Raw genomic sequence first — 24,687 nt, forward strand, 5'->3', positions numbered from 1 at the left:
AGAATTACTGGGCTTTTGCACTTTCTCCAACGTCCGGTATTCTAGAAACTAGAATAACATGAAGATTCGGGAAGTAGATCTGTTTCCATCCTCAGGTGAGTGGGGAAGACACGTACTCAACTGGGTTCCTTTGAAAAAGATAAACTTAATCACCAATCGTCTAGTGATTGAGGTTAGATCTTTCTAAGAAATGAAGAATGTCACCAGTAGTCTCAGGACAGGCTGGGGTTCGAATACAACTTGCTCCTATGTCGTAATTACTGAAATCGGCCTCTGAATTCTGTGGCTGGGCAGTAGAAGGAGCTCAAGGGCTTTAAACATGGGTTCGAATTCCGGTCGGGCCGTGGAAGTTTCTGTATTAATGACTGTGTTATCCTGCGAAGGAGGATGCCTCACAAGGGATGTCCTACCCCCCGTTCCTGTAGAATAGGATATGATCTACAAATACTGTCTTCAGTAAGGATTATTTTTTATTTTTTACTTTTCTCGGTGTGGGTGAGACTGAGTCCACTTGGCACGTCGGCCACTAACTGGCCTATTATACCACCCCCGGGTGATAGATGACGAGTGTGGAGCAGGCGGTAGAATAAGAATTGGGAGGGGAAACCCAAGTACTCGAAGAAACCTACCCCAATGCATCTTTGTCAACTACAAATCCCACATTACCTGACATTGATTAGGCCTTGGTGAGATAGTAAGGGTAGGTTGCTAAAAAAAGAAAGGAAAAAAAATCATCCATATAGAAACGTAATTCCTCAAATCATAATCGGATAGCTTTCTATTGAGAAGACTTAACAAAGTGGAACTCTTGGAGACATGAAGAAAACCAAATTGTGTAGTTTTCTTCTCTAGCACGACTCATGAAAATGGGTCTGTAAATTTGTTACTCTGTCAGTTTCAATTTTAATCAGCCGAACTTAGAAAAAATTTATGGTCCTTTTTCATTTCGTTTCCTTTAACTGCTGTTTTAATGGTTGCATGGTACAAAGCATTCTGTCTCGTGGAATTGCAAGGCTGTCGTTACAGCATGCACAGACGGTAAAACAAGTAATTTCCGATAATAGAACACTGGCGAATTTAAGCGTCTCATTTCCCACAGAAAAGTTACATCCTCTTACTGCAAAGCTTTCCGTTTCCGCAATTTTGGAGGACTTCTTTGCTAAGAGCTTAATTACATATCTTCCAGAATATAGTTAAGGCGGGAAATGCATTCGCAGCTTTCAAGGATATGTCATTTAAAGAAAATATGTATTCTTTACTTAACACAGTAAAGTGAAATATAATTTGAAGAGTTCTACATTGTGGAACATAATGCCGCTAGTCCGTTGAAAGTCAACAAACGTTTCGGAATAAAATATAGCCTAAATTTTCAGAGTCGAAAACTAAGCCAAGAAAGAAACCAGCCTAAAACAGAGAGCAAGGTAATATCCCAAAAGATAGAACTCTTCATAATCACAACTGTGTGAATTTAAAACCCTGTGTCTGTGGTCTAGTGGTCGGAGTTCCTGGCTACAAATCCAGAGATCCGGGTTCGATTCCCAGTGCTACCAAATTTTCTGAGAATTAGTTGGTCTGGAAAGGGGTGCATTCAGTCTAGTGAGGACAATTGGGGAGCTATTTCAAAGAAATAGCAGCTCCCGTCTAAGAAAACCGAAATTAATGGCCGTGGAGATTCGTTGAGCTGACCACGCGACACCAACTTCGCCGACAAGCGGCGTCGTTCGGTCGGTATAGTTCGCTTGCGGACTAAAACCACGAAGTTTATTTTGTTTGCTTGTTTGTTTGTTTGTGTGTTTGTGTGACTGTGTATAGCGCAGATCTGTATACAGTGCAGTTGTATCTGCAATAAATGATATTCAGGCGTATAAGAGATGTAAACTCTAAAATAAAAACTTTTAAAATATTTTATATGTTCATTTGTTCTGTTCTGTTTTTCAAAAAGTGCTACTTCAGACAAGCAATTGACAGTTCTGGGTAAGCGATCCGTGATCCAGTTGACGTCATCCCTCTGCAAACAGATACATTTGGGTTTGAGACTGAGCCGACCCAGAGCTTCGCACCCCAAACACGGTATATTGGGATTCTCTTTTTCGTTTTGCTCTGCAGATGTGGAATAAAATTTTTACTTCAGAAAGAGCTCTAAGCAATGAAGACAGGTTCAGCTTTCATGTAGGATTAGCATTCTGAAAGTACATAAAATCCCTTCTGTAAAAGGATTTCAATCTCACTTACTTCCTTTTTCAACAGAAGATCAGACTATTCAATATTTGTTGGCCTCTGCTTCTGCAAGTTTCGAGAACTGAAGTAAAACACTTCTATTCGTAAGTTTCCATAATAAGTGCGCATTTTGTATAGGTCCATACCTGTCATTCAGCTAAATACTTATTAGTTAATCAGTGCTTATCACGTAATTTCTACTGAACGTCTTTTGTACAAACAAACTCTTTCTATTATTCTTGGGATTACAGTCTGATTCCGGTCTAGGCGTCCGAAATCTCACTGAGACCGGAGATTATGCCCTTCGGATATAAGAAATCAGACTGGACTGAACAACGCACGCAATTAATATTTTCGAGCAGGATTCCATTCAAACCCCTGATTCACTCACCGAGCCTTTCTTGAGGAACCTCCAATTGCGCAGCTACTCAACAACTTCCCAATATTTTATGGAACCCGAAGGTTCATTGCCGTGTTCAAAGGAGCCCTCCACTCGTCCCCATCCCGAGAGAGATAAATCATATCCAAACCATCCCATCCTATCTATCTAAGATCCATTTTAATATTGTCCACCCACCTACGCCTTGGTCTTTCCAGTGGTCTCTTTCCATCTGGCTTTCCAACCAATATCCTATATGCATTCCTCTTCCCCCCCCTTCGTGCTACATGCCCTGTCCATCTAATCTTCCTTGACTTGATCATCTTAATTATACTTGGAGTAGAGTACAAGTTATGAAACTCTTCATTATGCAGTTTTCTCCAACCTCCTTTCACTTCTTCTAAACCCTGATTTCGGTTCTTAAGTGAAAGGGGAAGCTATTCCTGTAACTGGTCGTGGAAGTCCATAGGGTTGTGAGAAGTTGACTCTCCAACGTTCTCTGCAAAATCGGCTCACAAATAGCGACGAAGTTGTCAGCCTTACACGCTGGTCCTCCTTTACCCCAAAGACGATCCCCGGTACTTATTTCTGTTAGAAGCTGAGTCGAACCCGGGGCCATAGTGCGGCTGAAGGGATTAAGCCAATTGAAAAATCCACTGATCTCATCGGGAATTAAACCCGCCACCTTCCGGTTTGTAGCATATTGCCTCAATCAACTACGTTGCTGCTTGTACCCTTTCGCTGCTTAAGCAGAAACATATTTAATTATAAATTTGTACTGATATTTCTGAGTTACTCTGAGAGATGTAACTGGAAACGATGCCGCAGTACTCATGAGATTTGAGTTGTAAAATTGGGGCAATTAGCATGAGATCAAGGTTTTCTCGGTTGTGGCAATGAAGGGTGAAACGGTGTGCTCTCTGGTAAAATTTGCCGATATCTGGGACAAATGCACTAGTCGAAGGGTAAGTCGAGCAAATAGAAACATGTTACCCCGAAATTTCCTTAAATTTCTAGCAGAATATACGGCGTCATATCCTAGAAGTGAGTAATCTTCGGGACAAGAATCTTCTTACAATGATTACGCATTTACACTACGAGAAATATTCTTCATGTAAACAGCTGTAATCTTCGGGTGTCAGTATTAAGACATAAAATTTGAAATATTGGACAATGAATGATTTTGTAAATTAACAGAAAGTTTCGTACAATAATTTTCTCTTCTGACTCGCGTATTAGTAAGCAACTCTTCTTTCGAATTCTGCCTGCTCACAATCCACATCTTGATAGCCAAATTCTCCCAAGTTTCGGCGGTAAACCTCTACATCTACACAGATTCCTGGAGTTCGCATTTCAGAATCTTGAGTACTACTTCTTTAATTGTTTTGGTCGAGGTAATTAATTTCTGTCAGGCCGAGACATTGAAATACAATTAAATGTTTACATAGATATGTTTGTGTTCTACCCCAACGACACTTGATGCTCCCCTGTCCTTCTATTGTCAAAAGTTTATTAATTTCTTGATGTATTTAACGACAATCTCTGAACTGCGTAGACCATAAAACACCGATGAGGATGAAGGATGTGTTGTTAAGGACATAGAAGAAAGCCGTAGTGGTTGTTCTGAGACACTATCACAATAGTTCCACATGAGATGTGAAAGTGAATTACCAATAGACTCGGTCCAATATCGAGAATCGAATCAGCGAATTATGAGGCAGGAACCCAAACATTCCATCTTAATCCATCAGGTAGTGGGTCCTAAATTGATACTACTGCACTGGCTATTCAAAAATTAGTAAAACTATAAGGTAATAATTAAACTAAAAACTAACTGAACGTAAATGTGGTATCAGTGTTATCTACTGCTTCTGTGTGTACATGGACTCAGATGGTCTTCTTTTCTTATTGGCATTAATCCTTTAGAGACTAAAGCTCTTCCACATATATAAAAATTCAGTTTGTACCTCACAAGAAACAGGTAACGGCTCCGTTACAAAGATTAACAGGTTAATGATATTTAGGCAAAAAATCGCTGTTTTTTTACTGATCCATATGAAACACTCAAATAAATACTGTGGACAGAACGCAGAGTTCTCGTATGTTGAAGCACATATACCAGTAGAACCATTGGGCTTTAATAGGTTAAACAGATTTAGTATCGCCTCGTATGTTAAAATGGTCACCATGTTAGTGTTCTCGTTGGTGGTAGATGTTCGGTGAAAACAAGTGGTATGATTTTAATACTATATAAAATTATTTAGTTAAAAAATAATCAGGATGAACACAAGCAGAAACGCCAAGAAAATAACCCAGTATTACGAGCGCATATTTCCTTATTAAATATGGACAGCATGAGAAAGAACCACCATCTTGTTGCTGAGGGTGTGAATGGCAAAATTTTAATGTGGCGGAAAGAGGGATCATGGCATAAAAAGACACAGACCTGGAGCTGATGTGGGTTACGTCAAGGTATCAGATCTATAAAAAAAAAACAAAAAAACATTCGAATTAGTAATATTTTAACGTCAGTGCTTCATACCGAAACTTATCTTTAATTCAGTTTTATCACAGTTTTCATTCAATTTTGAAGCTTCTTTTAAGAGAAACAGACTCTTTTCCGCTACAGTTTTATGTCAAAACAGATGTGTGTTGTGGTAGATAAAATAATACGAGAAATGATTTAGGAAGAGTCGTAATATCTCAGTGGATCCGCGCATCTGTTTTCTTTTGTTTGTGTGCAAATGTCGACAGACCGAGGCGCGCTCTGTGGCAGCAACTTCAAACTACACCCAGAGAACTGTATGGACTGGAGAATGAGACAGTTGAGTTTCCTGATGAAAAGGGACAGAGAATAAATTTCGCCCTCAAATAGGAAATACATCTCTTGGAAATCATTGACTGCATTTTAATTGTAATTCAATTTAATTATTTTAACTTAATTTAATAACAAAATATCCATTCGGGGTCATTCCTTATTTTATAATTAATGACTTCATACATAATGTTTTAAACAGCCTATCAATTATAGGCAAAGTCTAAAAGTAAAAATGTATTCTGTAGTAACTATACAGTATTTCCCAAGCTATAATATTGCAGAGATTTTGCATGAGATTATGAGTAGTACATTCATCTGCCACCAGTATGCTCTCTGCCTTCAGCTGCCCTTGTTTCATAAAAATTTGTTATTTGGAAAATCTTCTTAAAACTTAAATTTTGTATTTTATCGATACTGGAATTTATTTATTTGGATTATTATAATTCCTATTGAAGTTTCAAGAGCAAATTATTTAAAACTAACTCCGTTAGAAGGACCTAGCCCACAATCAATTTTAACCTCCTGGAAATACAGTTCCTTTTATGATACAGTATTAAACTTGACCGAATATCAACATTCTGCTTGACTGTGAAGAAAAACTGCGACAGAAATATATAAAGCCTAAGGCTTGCAAAGAATGTCCTGGTGTATAATTGTGAGTAGGCGAAGCTGAGCTATCAGTGTTTGATTTAATAAAAACATATATAATTTAAGTAAATATTAGCAAGAATCAATAATGTACTTTGGATATCAACATGAGTGTATTTTTGAGAATGATTAAAACTGTTTTATACCATTTTCATTATAATGCACAAAGTTTATTTTATCGTACAGTTTTAAGCTTCAGTAAGGCTCTCCAAGCCAATGCCAGCAGAGGCCAAAACTTTAAGATAAGCCGAGACTGTTTTCCGTTTTACCACACGAAATATATTTCTCGTCTCATAGATTCTGAAGGCGTTGCACGCCAACGTAACCAGAGGACGCGGCGTATACGCGAGGAATTAACGAGGTTTGTTGGCTTCGTCCGGTAGGCATTAGGGATTAGAAAACACAATAAAGCTTGAGTCGTGTACTGCCAGTTTTACTGGAGGAATATTTTATGCAAAATTGCAGAACAAACTACAAAATATTCGTATTCGGACAGCGATTGAGCAAGCCGAAACGTCTACTGCAATGCAAATGTCGAGGTAGTGAGTGAGACCTTCGTGAGAAGCCGCCAATTTTGCAGCAACGCAGGAACCTCCCAGTATTTTATGAAACCCAAAGGTTCATTACCGTGTTCAAAAGAGCCCTCCACTAGTCTCTATCCTGAGACATATCAATCCAATCCGTATCATCCCATACTGTCTCCTTAAGTTCCATTTTAATATTGTTCACCCACCCACGTCTTTGTCTTCCTAGTGGTCTCTTTCCTTATGACTTTCTCATCATTACCTTATATAGTCCTCTTCTCCATATTCTTGCTTCATTCCCTGCTCATCTCATCCTCCTTGAGTTGATCATTCTAAATATACTTATGCAGATACTATTGGGCAAGACGTAGTATGAATATTTATCGATTAAAGGACTTCTTGCGTTCGAGAGATCGTGTTTTCGAATTCAGTATATGAAGAATGCAAGGGTAACACTGACTTCTACTGAACAAGCAGTTCAATCATGCAAGCAAAAGAAGTAGGACTGGAGGGTACGGACTGAATTCATTTTGCTCAGGACTGGGTTCAGCAACAGCTCCTTCAAATACGGTAATATATATTCGGGTTCTTCACAGAGTGGGGATCTCTTCTTCTCGCTAAGAGATTACTAGTTTCTCAAGGAGTACTCGGCTCCATCTGGTTATACTGAGACCGCGGTAAGATGTCTTAACAGCTTTACCCCCTCCACATCGCGCTCAACATGTTACAGTTCCCCTTAAAGCGTACTTCATTGCATTCCCCTCCAGTCGTTTAGCAATTATGTGCACTGGAATATTGACAGTGATAACATCGTTAACGAAAAGAGCTCTGAGCTGGTTGGTATTAGCAAACAAGGCTAGAAGGAAATACAGCAGAAGGCAGAGAGGGGTGTCTTGAGCGCTGGCATTCCCGTTATTCATGGGACTTCTTTCCGCGGTCTTAGTATACTTAGTTCTATCCTCCCCCCACAGCACGCTGCTATTTGGCTTGAAGCCTCTTTCAGAGGGACATAAATGCAACAGGTAACGGCCTTGCTTTCAGCATCATATCATGAAAGTGGATTCTTAACCTAGGAGGCACTAGAAGGAAGTGAGTTGTGAGTTTTACAGTCCTGTGGAATTATCCTTTGATGAAGGGTCCTTGGTGTAAGTTGGACAACGAGTTGGCATGATCCAACGGTCATTCTGGACGTGATCGTGAAATACAGACTCAGTTTCTGTGATGGAAATCCATTCCCGGTCGTAAAGTCCTCAGCTAGTACCTGTAGTGACGAACTATCCAGTATCATGGCGTCGGAAGGAAATACTAACTTTACGTAACCTGAACTTCCCGGGAGCTCGTAAACTGTTGCACTAGGAACTGGAGAACATCCCAAACACATGTACATCGGGTTACTCTTGGGCCATCTGGGAGAGTGAAGGATTTGGAATAATTTATATCGTCAAATTGTAACATCTATTTACTTAAAACAATGGTTTCATACAGGTAAAATTAAGTTGTATCTGTGCGTAATTAATTAAGCCCCACGCCATGAAAACCTGTGCAGAAGTGGAGGTATAGCTCCGGCAACATTTTACCTCGTCACTAGACGGAGGTGAGTGGTAAGCTTCACGCCCCAGCCCTTTTACTCTTGAAGGAAGAACCCCGGTACCCATTGGATAGGAAGCTGGGTGAGCCTCAGGAATGGTCTAGATTCTGCGGAGAAGAGAAAAGACTTTTGGCTCTGCCTGGAATTGAAAGCTGGCGGTCCAGTCTGTAGCTCATCTTTATACTGACTGAACAATCTCACCTCCAATAATTTGTCATGTATATCGCCACGATATTATTTATCTATTCAAACAAAAACAGAGAATTTATACTCAAATTTAGAGCACAGGATTTCGAATTGCGTAAAGGTAAAAGTTTTACTGTGCTTAACCACCATTCAGTGAGGACGTATGGGGGAGAGGAAGAAAAGCCCCGCTTATTCGGGGCAAGATTTGATAGTCACCTTCATGTTGAAGCCCCTCAATCTCACGCCGCCCCAATCGGAGAAGTTGAAGGAACTGCAGGATACTGGGTGGACGGCAGAACGGGTCTAGACACCATGAGAAAAAGACAAAGTTGTCCCTGTGCTCAACGAATTAATCACTACGACATGAAGGCGTATGGGGGAGTGAAAGTATAGATCCATATTTTCTTAACTTCAACACTAGATGGAGGTAAGTTGTCAGCTTCACACCCCGGCCTACTTACATCCGGGGAAAGAGCCCACGGTACCCATTGGATAGTAGATTGTGTGAACCCCAGAACCAGTCTGGAAGATTTGGAGAAAAGAAAATTTTTGACCCTACCGGAACTCGAACTCCGACCCCTGAGTCGTCCAGCCCGTAGCCAGTCGGTATACCAACTATGCTACCCCGGCTCCTCTAGGCACAGTGGTGAAGAGAAAAATGCTTGCCCCTTCCTGGCTGTAGTTTTATATCTCTATTAACAATACTAGACGATATCCACCTCTAAATCTGTTACTCGCAACGTTATTCAGAGGTATTAATAATATTTTACTAATGTCATAAAAGTATCACAGTAATAATTTGGCGTCAGTTTGCGTTACCGCTTCACAAAAGTGAGCTGAAACACAAGAGAGCACGAATGCAGATTTGAGAATGTAGGAATTCGACATACTTATTTCGCTGCTCGTGTTAGAAAACGGAATTAAATTGTCAAAAATTACATCATGCACCTGTCTAACCAGACGGTAACATGAAAAACGTAGCGATAAATTGTGCAGCTTGGTAGGATAAGACGAAAATTGGTTACTGCTTTGTGGCAGCAACTTCTGAAACCTACTGTAGGCTATCTACTTTTAGGCCTACTCGAAAATATGAAGAGTACCGACCCGAAAACAGATGACGCCGTCGAAGAATTAGATTAATTTCTTTTATAATTTGAAAAAAAAAAGAGTACTGCGTAACCTTACAGTGGGCACATAAAGATGACAGACTCAGCTCACGTGTAACAAAAATCGTTCAGTTTGCAATGAAACACAGAGTAATTTCACGAATGATTGCAACGAACAGAAAATTATATTTCACACGCTTTTCCATTGATTCTGTTGACAACGAAGTGGAATGACCCGTTCCTGCCTTTCAACCCATACAGTATTTACATGTTCATAAACAGCTTCGAAGTCGTTTTATCCTACACCACGTTGTCACATTTTGAATTTATAGGAAAACATGGACCAGGGCCCAGCATGACCTGTCCGTGTATTAGTTAGTAACAAGGTGACACCGGTCAGGCTGGTGTAGTGTAAAGCACTAGGCCAGTATGATTTCTTGCTTTCATCAATCTCTCCTGGCAGAAGAGCGGATAAGAAATGATTATCTCCTTTCAGATCCTTACAAAATCATTGGTAAATATCATCTCCCTGTCTCGTTCGACGCTACATAATACATAGAGCTCAAACAGCGTCCTTAATTCATCCGAATGAATTAATCAATGCGCTGTCACGGACAGTACTTGAAAAACTTTAAGGTTACAGGTTCGCTGCATTTGTAGCACTGGATTTTGAAGTGATGTTAAGGGCCGCGTAGGAGAAACACTTCTCCTGTCCTGGCATGAGCCACGTCTTCGTCCTTTGTCACAAAAGAGGACACAGTTTATAAATGTAAGAGTATTTTTATTACTTTCGCTAAAATGGCTCACCTCTTTTGAAATGAAATGATATGGAAAGTCAACTCCATGTAGTTTAGCTATTGAAAGCGTTGCTTAACAGTAATATAAAAACGTAAAGCTATCCCTGTAACAGGCCATTGAGGCCCACAGGTTTGTGAGACGTTGAGGGTCTCACATTATCAGACAATCGGCTGACAGACGGCGGTAAGGATGTCAGTCCTACGCGCCGGCCGCCCTTTAACCCCCCCCCCCCCCAACCCCAGGAAGGTTCCTGGTACCCATTTCTGTTAGACGCTGAGTTGACCCCAGGGCCATAGTTCGGCTGGAAGGATTAGGTCAATTGAAAACATCCTCTTTATCTCTACTCGAACCCGCGACCTTCCGCCTTGTAGCATATTGCCTCAACCAACTACCCTACCGCGTGCCCCAGGAATAAATATAAGATAAGAATAAGACGGGAAGCACGAACATTGCCGTCGAGTCGGTAACGTTCTTGCTTCATATTTGTGGGGTCAGGGTTTCAAGTCTAGGCCCGGAGACCGGCTACCCTGACTGATATTTTCGTGATTTTCCTCAGTCCGTCCAAGCAAATTCCGATTCACTATCTGAGATTAGGACATGACTGCTTCCTACAATATCCCTTTCAATTAATTATTCGCTATTTTTGCTAGAATTCAATGCTGAATATTGAGCCATTTTCAGAGCAATTTAATAAACCATACATAAATAAGCTTATAGTTTAAGTGATGAAGAGTTTTTTATAGAAACAGGAGAATGAGAGTTATAATTTGAATAGAACCGAGGTAATTTTCAATTTCCTTAACTGTATCTTTCCAATTAAGGTGAACTATATTGCAGTATTCGATTCCCGACAGTGGAAGGGAAAATTTCTTTGCCACGACGTCCAGGCCGATCTGGGGCTTACCCAAGATCCTGTGTGTGTAACGAGGGTATACTTCCCTATATAGAGGCCGGGTGTTCAAGCCGATTGTTCACCTCAATCTGGCAAAAGGATTAACAATCCTTGGGTCTATATATGCTTGTTCTCATGGCGCGGTACTCAATTAAGAGCTTGAATTTTTGTTTAAAAAAATTACAACGTTTATATTAGAAAGTTACGAATATTTGTATTCCTGATAGAACTAGAAATACGACTTCAGGAAACCAGGTTTTGCATATGTATCATATTAATCTTAATTTAAAGCATTTTTGCAATGTTGGAGATTCATCGAAACTCAGCCGTTAAGTGTATGTGTGAGGTACATTCTCACTCACACTCCGTCATTATCTTGCAGTGAAGAGCAAACTCCAAGCACAGTCACCCAGTACTCACTCACCTTTGGATGGTCTCGAACCGGCACAACGACCCGTACAGTCACTTTGATGGGCTTGTCTCTCGTTATGTCCACCATGCGGCGCTGCTCCACCCCGTCTCCACCTCTCCTTGCGTTTGACGAACCGTTCAAACTCTTCTCACTAATGTTGCTGCCATCTGCGGGAAGAAAGCAGTCGTTAATGACACTGCTCTGTCCTACTGTGATGAATATTCACGTCTCTATTCCGGCACAAATTTTATTCGCAGTCTCCTCGTAATGCACTACTGGAACCGATTAGTTCTGGTGTGGGTAGGGTAGAGCTGCCATGTTTTTCAGGATGCCTAATTTTCTTCTTCAGAAAAAAAAAAGAACGTGAAATGTGCGCTATTTAGATTTGGTCACAGATACAGGCGGGACCGTTCAACCGCTAAAGTTACTGGTTTCTATCTTGAAGGCTCATATTCGATTCCAGTCAAGAGCATTTGTTTATCCCTTCTCGTCCAGACTGGCTGTGAGACCCACCCAGACTGCTATTCAGTCGGCACTGAGGATTCTGTGACTGCACCTCCGTCTGTTTACAGACTCTAGGACATGAGGAGCTTTGTTCAATGCTAAATGCACGCTTTCGTGTTGCTGACCCATGTACATACGGGCAGGTAAGAATTTATAGAGAGACTCCTGGGGAAACTGAGCGACAGTTTCTGCAGGTTCATGGCAACGGCATTGTCTATATTAATGCTTCTGAAGTAGTGTACGGATCAGGTTACATTAAGTTGCCTTATGATTTCTATGTAGGAGCCGGGATAGTGCAGTCGGTAAAGCGGCTGCCTACTGGCTGGACTACCGAGGAGTCGGTGGCCGAATTCCGGTGGGGACAAGAATTTTCTCTTCTCCAAGTCATTCAGACTGGCTCTGAGGCCCACCCAACATCCTATCCAGTTGATATCTGTGGCTCTTTCCTCGAGGGTAAAACGGCAGAGGAGTGAAGCTGACCACTCACCTCCAACTAGTGCTGGGGAAAAGAAGGTCATGATTCCTGTGTAAACAAGCCGTCAGAATTGTAATGGCTTTAATAATCATCTCGTTAAGATATTACCTAAGATGGCGCTTTGTGACATATGAAGGTTGTCTAATATCTGCATGGCAGTAAAATAAAGAAAATTTGGATGACTGAACGAGTACTTTGGATACAAAAGAGAGAGATGCTTATAGATTTATGATTTGGGACCTCATGGAAAGCAGAAAATAGGACGATCGGTAAGGTACAGAGATAGCTATTTTCACAGTGTGCATCCCGCTGTGTGTCAGAAACATATGGTTAGGTAAGGTTATCCTTCAACACACACAAAATGCGTTTTCAGACAAACTGTATTGACTACATGTTTCGGTCTTCATTGAACCATCATCAGTATTCTTAATATACAGTACCTTTTAACATATTAATACCTAACTATCTGCTAATACTTTTAAATACACATTCCTTGTGTAATTTCTAATATTTTTGAAAATACGTAGTACATTGTAACGTAATATATAAATTCTATAACTTTCATAATATGGACGCGTTGCAGAAAAATATGGGTGCATGTTGGGAGTTCAATTAACCTTGTCGTATTGCACGAGTATACTGTCTGATGATGGTTCCATGAGGACCGAAAAGTGTAGCGGTAAGAAATAAATTAAATCTGAGAAAGGTAGGTTGACCGAAAACCCAAATTTTTGTTGTGTTAAAGGGAAATGTTATATGACCGTATTAAAAAGGCAACGTTTCTCTGTTCCTTCTTGAAACAGCGACATCTCTTCAGCTACACAAGTTGCAAAACCTTCGAAAGATGACATTACGCTGGCTATTAGGGAAATGGGTTGAGAGGACAGGGGGTTGATGTAAGCTCTCTTGGATCTTGAGAGGACAGGATGTGGATAGATGTGCGTTAGGATCTTTCAAGCTGCAGACTTTGGTATTAGTTAACAGTGTTGAAAGTTTGTGTTACATAGCCAGGGTATTAATTAGTAAGTTTACGGATATAACATGCAGAGCAGGGCTTACATATAAGGAATTGCTGAATCAAGCGCAGAATGAAAACAAGTAAAGTGAAAAAGTAAGCTCAGGAAGATGAAGAACTGGGTGGAACTTCGGCTCCAAAAAAGCATGCAGATGTAGGGAATCTGAGGGGTTTAAGGAAGAAAAGTGAATCTTCTTCTTTTTTCTTATTTGGCGCTACAGTCTCAATTTGGGCCTTGCCCTACGTCCATGAAACTCTCCGTTTCATTTCGGTTTACTAGAGGTTAGACATTCGGTAGGACACCTTGGACGGGTGATCAGCTAGTCGCAAGGCCTCTAACTACACATAAAACGCCAAATATTCATGCCCTGAGTGGGATTCGAACCCACGATCCCGGCTTCCGAGCGAGCGAAGACAGTGCACTCTTCAGACCGCTTTGCTAGAGTGACCGGCTGTGAGTGAAGCTTGCCACTCAAAAATTCAAGACAATTCTGGACGGCGGAATGATACCGAACACTGATTAACTGTTTTCGGAAAGAAATTAAGAGGAGATTGAACTCGCGTAATGCTTGCTACCATTCAGTCCAGAACCTTTTGTCTTCTAGTCGACTGTCCAAAATTATACAAATTATAATATACAAAACTGTAATTTTTCCTGTGGTTCTGTATGGGTGTGAAACTTGGTCTCTGACATTAAGGGAGGAACATAGACTGAGGGCTGTTTGAGAACAGGATGTTGAGGATAATATTTGGACCAAAGAGAGATGAAGTGACAGGAGGCTGGAGGACTGCATAATGAGGAGCTTCATAACTTACACTGTTCTCCAAGTATAATTAGAATGATCAAGTCAAGGAGGATGAGGTGGGCAGGGCATATAGCACAAATGGGAGAGAAGAGGAATGCATCTAGGATATTGGTGGGAAAGCCAGAAGGAAAGAGACCACTGGGAAGACCAAGGCGTAGGTGGGTGGATAATATTAAAATGGATCTTAGAGAGATAGGATGGGATGGTATGGATTGGATTGACCTGGCTCAGGATAGAGACCAGTGGAGGACTCTTGTGAACACGGTAATAAACCTTCGTGTTCCATAAAATGCTGGGAATTTCGGAGTAGCTGCAGAATTGGCTTCTCTTTTAAGAAAGGCTCAGCTCCATAAGTAAGTAATGAAAGATGTTGGAAAAGAGTGAAATGACTTGAGGTCTGTAGAGGCATATAATGTAACATTTGATTAAATGAACGAAAGGATTATAGAATGAATAAATTTAATATCAGTACTATGCTGACCTACAAAACTAAGTAGATAAAATATAATAGAAGGAGCAAACTGATGTATATCAAATTAACAATTTAAAGAACAGTGGCAAACATACGAACAACCTGACTCAGGTCTCAGAAACACAGTAATTTCCCCACAGATTGTATTTGTGTATCTCTCATTATTAGAGAATAAAAAGCATTTCAGTAGACAAGAGTTGATCTTGGTAATTATGATGCAGGGTGTTCTCTTTGAGAAGGAAAGCTGAATTTTTAAATATTTAGTTGAACTTTATGTTTCGAAGGTTAAACTAATTTGCGTTTGTTCTGTGTGCCCCTAGTCAACGCAGCGTTAAGCTTCATTTAGGAGGGGAATTGTTCGGCCCGCAACACAAAGTTATTGCTGAAAAATCTGACGTCAAAAAAGGACAGTTGCACAAACATCAGTGATTACTAATTTCACGTATGATTAGCAGTGTTACAGTCAGACTGAATTATCTATGAAGACATCACTGTAAAATCTAATGGAGTGTATTATCGTTCAATTGTTAATAACGCTTCACAAACACATAACGCTTATCAAATATTGTCCGTTCTTCAAAGCGATTATTCGTAAATTGTGTTAGCTATAAAATAATATTTTGCTGTAGTAATTGTACGCTTTTCCAGTACAGATAAATATATTTATACGACATTAAAGGGACATGAAGTCCTGATAATAGTATTATTTTATTATTCTTGATATGCAATCATTCCTGAATCAATAGCTATTATGCCAAGGTAACAAAGTTATAGACCTCGAAGTGGTCGCTTTTTGTAGACACCCTACTTGCGACAAGAAGGTTAGGCATATATTTGTGTTGCATGTAACACTTTGTCATAAAAAATGAGTCAAATTATAACAGAGGGAATAAAGAGGTATACAGAAAAATATTTTATATATATGATTAACAAAGGCAGTCTGTTCGATACATTTTCCTTCCACTCCCCTCGGCGCTACAGCTCACGGTGAGCTCTGGCCTCCTGAACAATCTGCCTCCATTCTTCTCTATCCTTCATCCATCCGAGGCTAAATATGTGGTTTCTCAACAATTTAGTATTTACGGTGTGAGTGTTCTTTAACCTCACGCCCAGGGGCGGCCCGTGTATAGGCACCGCGGAACTGCAGCAACCCCAATTTCCACTTGATATTATCGATAACATTTATATAATGAGTCCTTTTTTCTTTAATTCTTTCTTTATACTTGTACAATACAATATATAATCCTTAAGCTTAATGTCAGTAGCCAAATCTTTGTATGGAATTGTGCGCTTCTGGAGCTGTACCCCCACTAATTTTAGCTATGAGCCGCCACTGCTCACGCCCAACACCCAACCTGGAGGACCAGGGTATCTCTTTGTCTGGCTCCTACCCCTTGACCTGTCCGACATAGGTGACTCTACCAGTAGCTACGCTACCGCCTGTATAGCTCTCAAGAGCACTCAAATCCCACCACCACGGAAAGTTGCAAACACAATTGGTGGTGCTGTTCGATACATAGTACCAGATATCTTACATTCAGATTCATTCAAGATACATATATATTCTTGTAACTCGTAGGTACTTCTCATGTGCAACACTGCGTAGACATGAATTGCAATTACATTTATTTCGGTACATGTACACCGATTAAAATTTGTGTCAAATGTAACTTGAAAATCAGAGGAAGAAGCCAAAGTCTATTTCACATTATACAGAAATTCTCTGTAGAACAGTTCCTTTTGACAGAAAGAGTGCAGTATCCTTTGAGGCACACTGTTTAACAGTTTTTTGAACTGATATATACAGACAATATAAATTAAGAACTCTGAATAATGTAAATAAAGAAGCAAAAACGACCTTCCTATTACGCGTTCACTTTCTGCACTTTGTTCGAAGAAGGAACAGCGGCTCTGTGAAACAGGCACGAAGGAAGGGCCAACTCCTTGGCTGATATATGAAGTAGGCAATTTTGAATATATGTGTGCTCCACTGTGTAATGCACAGAGTTTCGAAGTATATAATTTCCGATTTTGCATTTTCTTTACTTCATATGTTCATTTTCCGCCCGAACATCCTACGGGATAACTTAGAAAAATGACTGGTTAAGCCATTGACGTAAGGTTTTCGATTTCAAATAAGAGAGAAATTTCTTTATCTGCGCCTATGATCCTGAGGCCCATACAACTTTTTGAGATTGGGCACTGGGCTCATTTACCCAAGGAAGGATTGGCTGGAGAATAAAATTGACATTTCATGACGATATAATACCAGGATCAGCAATGGCTGAGAACTTACACCTATATAAAACTCCATGGTGTTTTAAACAGGACTAAATGTACTGTAACTTACGATCTCAGTCTTCTCTGGCAATCACGTACGCATGTTGAGAGACAGAGTGTCAGGCAATCAAGAATATGCCTATACTCCGCGGAAATGCTGACTTAGCAGGTAGGACACAAGAGAAAATATGTAATGGATAGATGGAATTGATCAAACAAACTCCGTGGTTTTAGTCCGCAAGCGAACTATACCGACCGAGCGACCGCCGCTTGTCTCCGAACACAGTTAAAAAACTTTGATAAATTTTAGTGTTAACATAATATTCTCAGAAAAATTATACATGAGTGACGAGGATAAGATTCAAAGAACATGTAGCACACGAAGGGAAATGAAACATGTACAGTATACTTTAGTCTGGAAACTTGAAGGAAGGGGTTACATTAGAGAACCAACATTAAATATGGACATATCTGATTCTACGCCAGAGAGGAAAACTTTCAAAATGGGAATTGATTAAAACAGGCTAAGAGTAGGGTCAACTGTCGGGCTCCTGTGAACAGAACTGTGCCTTTTCGACTTCTATAGAAGTGATAAATTAGTTTCTTGATTAGCAGAACTACTGCAGTGTGTAGTTGGTTGGTTTGCTGAATATGCATCATCAGACAAAAACAAATAATAAATAAATAAGTAATGCAATTCTTGAGAAAGTTCGATCATTAGTATACCAGGCATTACTGCATGTATCTGAATATGTAACATTAGACACAGAACGAACAAGAGGTATACGTGGAAACTTAACTCATTAGTAAAACTGAAGTCATTACCACACACGGGGAAACTTGGATCGTTAATATGTACGAGTAGTTGAAGACATTGCTATAGATAAGAGCTGGCTTAGATACGGTATGTGAAGGCAGGTGGTCTATTGTACATCATGGAGTTACTGGCCTACAGCAGGAAGAGTAAAAGGAATGCAAGGAGATTCTGGCAAGGACGGTGTAGCAATTAGGTTACTAACTCGTACATTCAACAGGAAGAGAAAGTTAGCAGTAAATGTGAGTTAGCAGTTCCTGTGACAGAATTTCATATTAATGTTCTTGGAACTCTCTAAAGACAACGACCTTCACATACGCAGTTTATTCCGCATAATATAAGGCTAATGACTCGTCTGTCTCCAGCTATAGTGAGCGCGCGAGTCTGAGGGTCTCTGCAGCCTCCAATCCACGTGGTTTCACAGCGTCTCTTGCTGCCTTTAGGAGAACACGAGGTATCTTCTGGCGAGCCAGTGGTTTGTAGCGTTGCGTTGATTATTAATATTAATTAGGGATAACAGTACGGTGTATGAGCGACTATAAGTATAATTATCGAAATTAATTGAAGATAAATCTACGTATAGTTTGAATTTTATTTGAAAAGACCGTAACACAACAATCTATTCATTAAACTTGATATTAGATGAAGAAAGTTGTCTTCTGGGTTTAGGCANATTAGATGATTACACCGCCTCTGTTGTCTAATGGTCAGAGTTCCTGGCTACAGATCCAGAAGTCAGGGGTTCGATTCCCAGCGCTACCAGATTTTCTGAGAAGTAGTTGATCTGGAACAGGGTCCACTCATTCTCATGAAGATAAGTGAAGAGATGCTTGAGTGGAAAAGTAGCGGGCTATAAAAACCGAAAGTAACGTCCGTGGGAATCCGTTGTGCAGACCACGCGACACCCTCTATTCGCTAAAGTTGACACTAAATTCGCCGACAAGCGGAGGTCGCTGGGAGTTTTTTTATTATTTGATTACAGTGACGAATGGTCAAATATGCTTATAGGAATGGACTTCCTGGACTTAGTGCTTATGAAAAATGAAATGATTTAGGAAATGGAATAGTCGGAAACCTAATCCATGGCGAGTAACAGCAGAAAGAGAATACTCGTCAAAAACGAAATTCATCAATAAATGCACCGAAATTATTATGCAATGAATTATATATTTAAAGGTGTAATCGAACAAAAATACTACTCGTGGTAACATTCGCAGACATTATGGTTTAGTTACGGTTCCACAGTTTATTGCCTTACAGTTTCTATTTCATAAAGGTTCACCATAACATTTCGAGATTCATGCTGTAACGATTCATCAAAACAAGTATAATCAGATCAAATATTTCGTGCAATTTCCACATTGTTATTTTACATTTAAAGGGAAACCGAATATAATTACGTTTTCTCATAATTACACGTATATTATCTCAGCTCATCGTTCGGCCGGACCGGCGAAAGGGACACACGCCACTCGCGTTAGCATGAACGACTCGCTTTCGAACTCGTAGGCGACCTGCCAATAGCCTCTACACAATACGGTTTCTCATCAGTATCGGCCCAATAAATCTTTGAATCGATCGTAGCATTACGTGACTGTTCATCGTAACCCCAAGCCTCTGATACTGTATTAAACATTCAGTCACGTTACGTTATGGCGCGTGAGAGTTACGTACTGACAAGAGTATTCATGTACAACTGTGAAAACTAAGAAGAAGGGTCTAACATAAATTACAGGATGCTGGATTTCGAAATATGAAAAAAAACGTGCAGTCATAAATAAATGTAGATGGACAGAGTCGTTATTGGATAAAAACCAACCGAATAATAATTCCGCTTGCTCACTGAAGAGAAATTGGATGAAATCGGTGTTGGTCTTAAATGTTATTTTCGAAAAGTCCTTAGATGTCTTGCTCAGGGGAGCGCGACTTAAAGTCTCAGGTTTGAAGTTTAAAGTTCTGCTCTCTTTCCGAAAGGGAATTTTGATCCCATGAATGTCAATATATAACACACGTGCAAGGATGTGTTCGTAAGGACAGGCACGATTTCTGGCGTCTTTTTTGAGCTAAACGGATTTTGTTTCTGAATTTGTTGGTCTGTGGGCTTGTAGATTTCGCTGCGGGTCCGTACGGGTTTGGAGGGTTTCACGCGAGGAATTCGTCGCTATTTCGCTGGACTGGCTAAATTGAGGCCAAATTGCTACATTTCCATGGAGAATTTATTTACTGGAAACTTTGTGTCAATTCGTCTTATTATTATTATTAGATATTCTGCCCTTCAGACGCTCAGTGCCTTTGGGAATGTAGGCTACTAGGGGTGAAATAACAGTGTACTGGAGAAAACAATGCAGTCAAGCGTCACAATAATATTCCAGTATTTATATCTGGAGTACGGAGGTGGTTTGGATGTACGTCATATGTCGGAGGAAGTGAAATAGGCCTAAGTAGAGTTTTTATCGCAGAAACCTCAAAGAAAGGGACAGTTAGGGAATTTCGGTCTTAAGTAGCATACTGCAAGTAACAATAAAACTGATTTTCTTAGGGAAATTTGATTTGGGTTTGGAGACTGTATTTAAATTACTCAGTACAGAATATAATGACGAAATTTTGTGAATACGAATCTTCATGTTCTATAAAATAATTACGAATTTTAATCAATAAATAAGTCGCCACTATATATATCGTCGCTCTCAATGTGATATAATTTACCGCAACCTTCACTTCTCACCCCTAGGGTCTGGGTGTTATTATTTACTTCTGACTGATCATGAAACTCCTCCTAACATTTAATTTGAAGACTAATACTGCCTCACCCAGACAAGACCAATAATGAAGTGCCATGCCTTGCAGCCCTGTGGTGTGTTATCAGCCATCATCTTCAGAAGGAATTATTATTAAATTTGAAATTAAAATTAAATTACATAAATATAGGCAGGCATTGTACTTTGGAGACTTGGGCTTTACCAGTACACCTCAAACCCTAGAAGGTTTTACGAGTTAATGCTTACGAATTATGAGGCATTTTGTGACTTTGTTATGTGGGTTTGGTGCCAGACCAAACTCACGTTTCTGCTTCCTATGCTTCATATTGAATATTATCGAAGCTGTCTTACGCATCTCCTCAGTTAGTCACAGGGATACGTGCCATGGCGTATTAACAGAGGTCTAGCCAAGCATTACTTTGTTACAATGATCACAACATTGGGCAGTGTATATAGCACGAATGGAGAAAGCAAAAAGTATGCAAGAATTCTCTGTTGGCAGACTATGCAGATGGACGATGAAATTCAAACGATTTTTTAAAAGAAATGGGTTCTGAAGAGCAGAGGCAGCTCAGAGAGTTAGATAACGCGCTAGACCGTGCCATAGCTCAGGCGGTTACTCACCGCCTTCCCACCGCGGCGGCCCGGGTTCGTGCCCTTGTCAGGTCGTGTGGGATTTGTGGTTGGAAAAGTGGTATTAGGGCAGGTTTTCTCCAAGTGATTCAGTTGACCCTTCCAATTCGTATTCCACTGATTACTTCGCAGTCATCATTTCCTATCATGGGGCTAGTACAACAGGACAAAGAGTGGCCGCAGTGCCAAATTGACTCAGCCATATCCCATGAGAAAATGTGACGTGCTACGGGCTGGAGAGTGATTCCTGGAGAGGCAGGAATCCATTTGTATTCTCTAACAACAGACGGCAATCAGGTGCTCCAAACCTCGGGTCCAGTGTATAAACAGCTTGTATAATATCAAGGTCTATATTACTTGAAATTTTACCTCATCGTTTCCTGTGTGCTTAGGCACTGCAATATCTGTGCAAGGCGGACAGATAGTGTGGGATAAAGTCTAACTGCGGGCCCGGATAACAGCGGTTAATATTCTGGTTACTTAAATGGCAGTTCATTACCAAACTTGCAACGGCGATGTATGTATGCATGTGTAAGGGTGGGCCATAGCAATTTGGCCCTTGTACCGCGACCATCACTGATCTATTGTGCTTGCCCTTTAATTAGCTTTTTATTAATCCTATACTTCGGATGAAATATAGGGCCCTATTTATTGGGGCGTCTTAATAGTCACTTGGTTCCACGAACTACGGGCAAAGGTGATGAAATCTTAAATAAGCTATGGCCTTACAGTCACGTGGGATATGTGTCACTTATTCAACCTCTTCTACAATAGGTGCCTTTCACAAGTGGGATCTTCTGTCAGTCCCAGTTTCAAAAGGTGTCCTTTAAGGTGACAGTGTCCTGTAAATAGCCTTATCGCCCATCTTAATTGGTCTGTGTTTAGCTTCAACAGATCCTTCCTTCTTCCGGCAGAGGGCCCTGAAAGACGATGTATTATTATTATTATTATTATTATTATTATTATTATTATTGGAGGGGGTGGGTTTCCCCATGCACCTCGACCAGTGGTCTATTATACGTCCCCCTGTGATATTTTACCAGTCCCTATACCCTACCGATTCTGGTGCGTGCCATCAGTCCCGACTCAGCCAGCGAGTTCGGCCTCTACTGGCTCAGCGGTATCTAGATGCTTCCCCCATCTACCAGAGGCGTTAGAGACTATTGTTGGGCGGGAAACGTCCTTGTAATTTGGCTCAGAGACCTCCTTGAGGCATGAGGTTCTTTTACCCACGGCTTAAAGTCCCTCCCGGAGGACTTGTTCCCTGAATTTTTCCGCCCTTAAAAATTCCACGACCTCCGCCGGGTTTGAACCCGCGTACCTCGAGTCATGAGATGGGAACGTTACTCCTAGACTACGGAGGCCGCTTAAAGACGATGTAAGGTGAATAGGTACTTTGTGAGACGATCTAACATGCTGTCTTCGTTACATGGTTACTAGCGCTTGCTTCTACATGAGTGGGCATCGTGAGCGGAAGTTTCTATTGGCAGCAACTGTTTCCTTTGCGCTGTTGTTAGCAGGAAACACGCTACCTGGCGACAGTACGCCAAATCATCTTTCCAGGACCACACAATGTCGAAACGAACGTTGTGTTATCCAGTCCACTGAGAGAAATTCCGGACATGTCCTTATTTGTTATTCTGTTTTGCTGCAACACTTTACATATTTTGAATATTTAACTCTGATACCATTACTCCTTTCCAATCCTTAATTTCCATAGCGCAGCAAGATTCATTCCTTTAGGAGCTTACGAATACCGGCTTTGCCATAAATGTATCTCATCTTCTCTCATTTATTAGTGTTCTTGATACATAGTATATTCCAAAAATCAGTTGACCTAAAAGGTTCTGAAGTATTGACGGGAATGTTAAGATTGAAACCGGCCAGTAAATTTGTAGAACGGTAATACAGCTTTGCGAGTTGTTCACTGATCATGGACGATTTCATTTTGAAAACTTTTTGTAAATTAATTAAAAAATAAAGAAATTTCAAATATATTTTACTGAATATTTTACTAAGAAATTAACTGATTTCTGGATCATTCTGAAGTTTTAATCTTGTTTACATTATTGTTAACATCCTCATCATAATTTTATATATCACAGCTGAGATAATTAAAATTTTATAATTGATCCATAATTGCATTGCTCAAAATTATCTTGGAATAAACTAGAAAATTTGCCATTCTGAAAAACGATTTTCTTTTGAGACGGAAACTTTATAATTATAATCATAACTTATATAATTCAGTTGAAACATGGTTGTCCAGAGATCAATTTCATAAGTCGTTTAATTGGTAAATATATAGGAGAAATGAAAACTTGATCACCGTCATTGAAGTGACGTGTGATTGCAGGCAATAATTATTCGCCGCACCAAGGACAGCGGTAGGCTCCCACTGCTGAAGTCACAGATGAGGGTTCTGATCTTACAGAGCTGCTCCACTGTTCAGTCAGCAAAGAAGAGGGAAAGCGAAACGATTTAAATGAAGCTGCCATCAGCCATTGTCGCTAGGGAAGCGCTAGCTTAGGATCCGAATTCAAAACAAGGATTTGGAAGTCTAAGGCATAAATTCTAGTCTCTTTCAGCCGTTCGAAGTCTGTAGGGAAATGAAAGTAAAAGCTTTCGCGGAGCTGAGCAAATCCGGAACGCCAAATATACGTAGCAGTTAGCTATGGAAGTGGAAGAAATAAATATTGTAGAATTTGAATGCAGAACATCTACTTTACTGCTATATTAAAAGTGATGTGTAGTCGTATAGATGTGTAATGCAAGCGAAAACGAATTATCAGCTACACAAATAAAATTCATGATGTGTCACATCATAAAAAAAATTTGAAGAAAAAATTTATTTGTGATTCCTTTAACAGATATTCAAAGATTTACAGAATTAATTGTAAAGAACATGTAAGAAAAACAGAAGTTAACAGAACACTGAAACATATCATAGCGTACAAACAACTTAAAAAAGGTAACATAAAATGGAATAGGTCACATGTCTTAGGTTAATATAGGACAGACAAATTATGTTCATAAATTCGTGAATTTAATTATGTAACAGGGCGCATCGCCGATCACGATAACCGAGCGGTCTAAGTCACGCACTGTTTCAGCTCGGAATCCAGGATCGTTAGTTCGAATCCAACTCAGGGGATGAATGTTTGGTGTGTGTGTGCGCGCGTTTTACTGTGTTTGTTTACTGGTAGAGGTCTTGCGACTAGCTGATCACCCGTCCAAGGAGTCCTACCGAATGTCTAAGATCTAGTAAACCGAAATGAAACGGAGAGTTTCATGCAGGTATTTCAAGACCCAAATTGGGGCTGTAGCGCCAAAGGAAAAAAACAGGGCGCATCCAACTACA

General features: G+C 40.2%; 1 protein-coding gene across 1 annotated transcript in view; it reads right to left on the minus strand.

Moving 5' to 3' along the window:
* The window catches only part of LOC111874437 (KH domain-containing, RNA-binding, signal transduction-associated protein 2), a 405,584-nt gene that overhangs the window by 163,810 nt on the left and 217,087 nt on the right, over positions 1 to 24,687 (minus strand). Inside the window, exon 2 of the mRNA XM_023869949.2 lies at positions 11,581 to 11,735. Within this exon, the coding sequence (XP_023725717.1) occupies positions 11,581 to 11,735 (155 nt within the window). The remainder of the gene's footprint in view (positions 1 to 11,580; positions 11,736 to 24,687) is intronic.

This window comes from Cryptotermes secundus, unplaced genomic scaffold (genome assembly GCF_002891405.2).
Source record: "Cryptotermes secundus unplaced genomic scaffold, Csec_1.0 scaffold328, whole genome shotgun sequence".
In the NCBI taxonomy this organism is placed as follows: Eukaryota; Metazoa; Arthropoda; class Insecta; order Blattodea; family Kalotermitidae; genus Cryptotermes; species Cryptotermes secundus.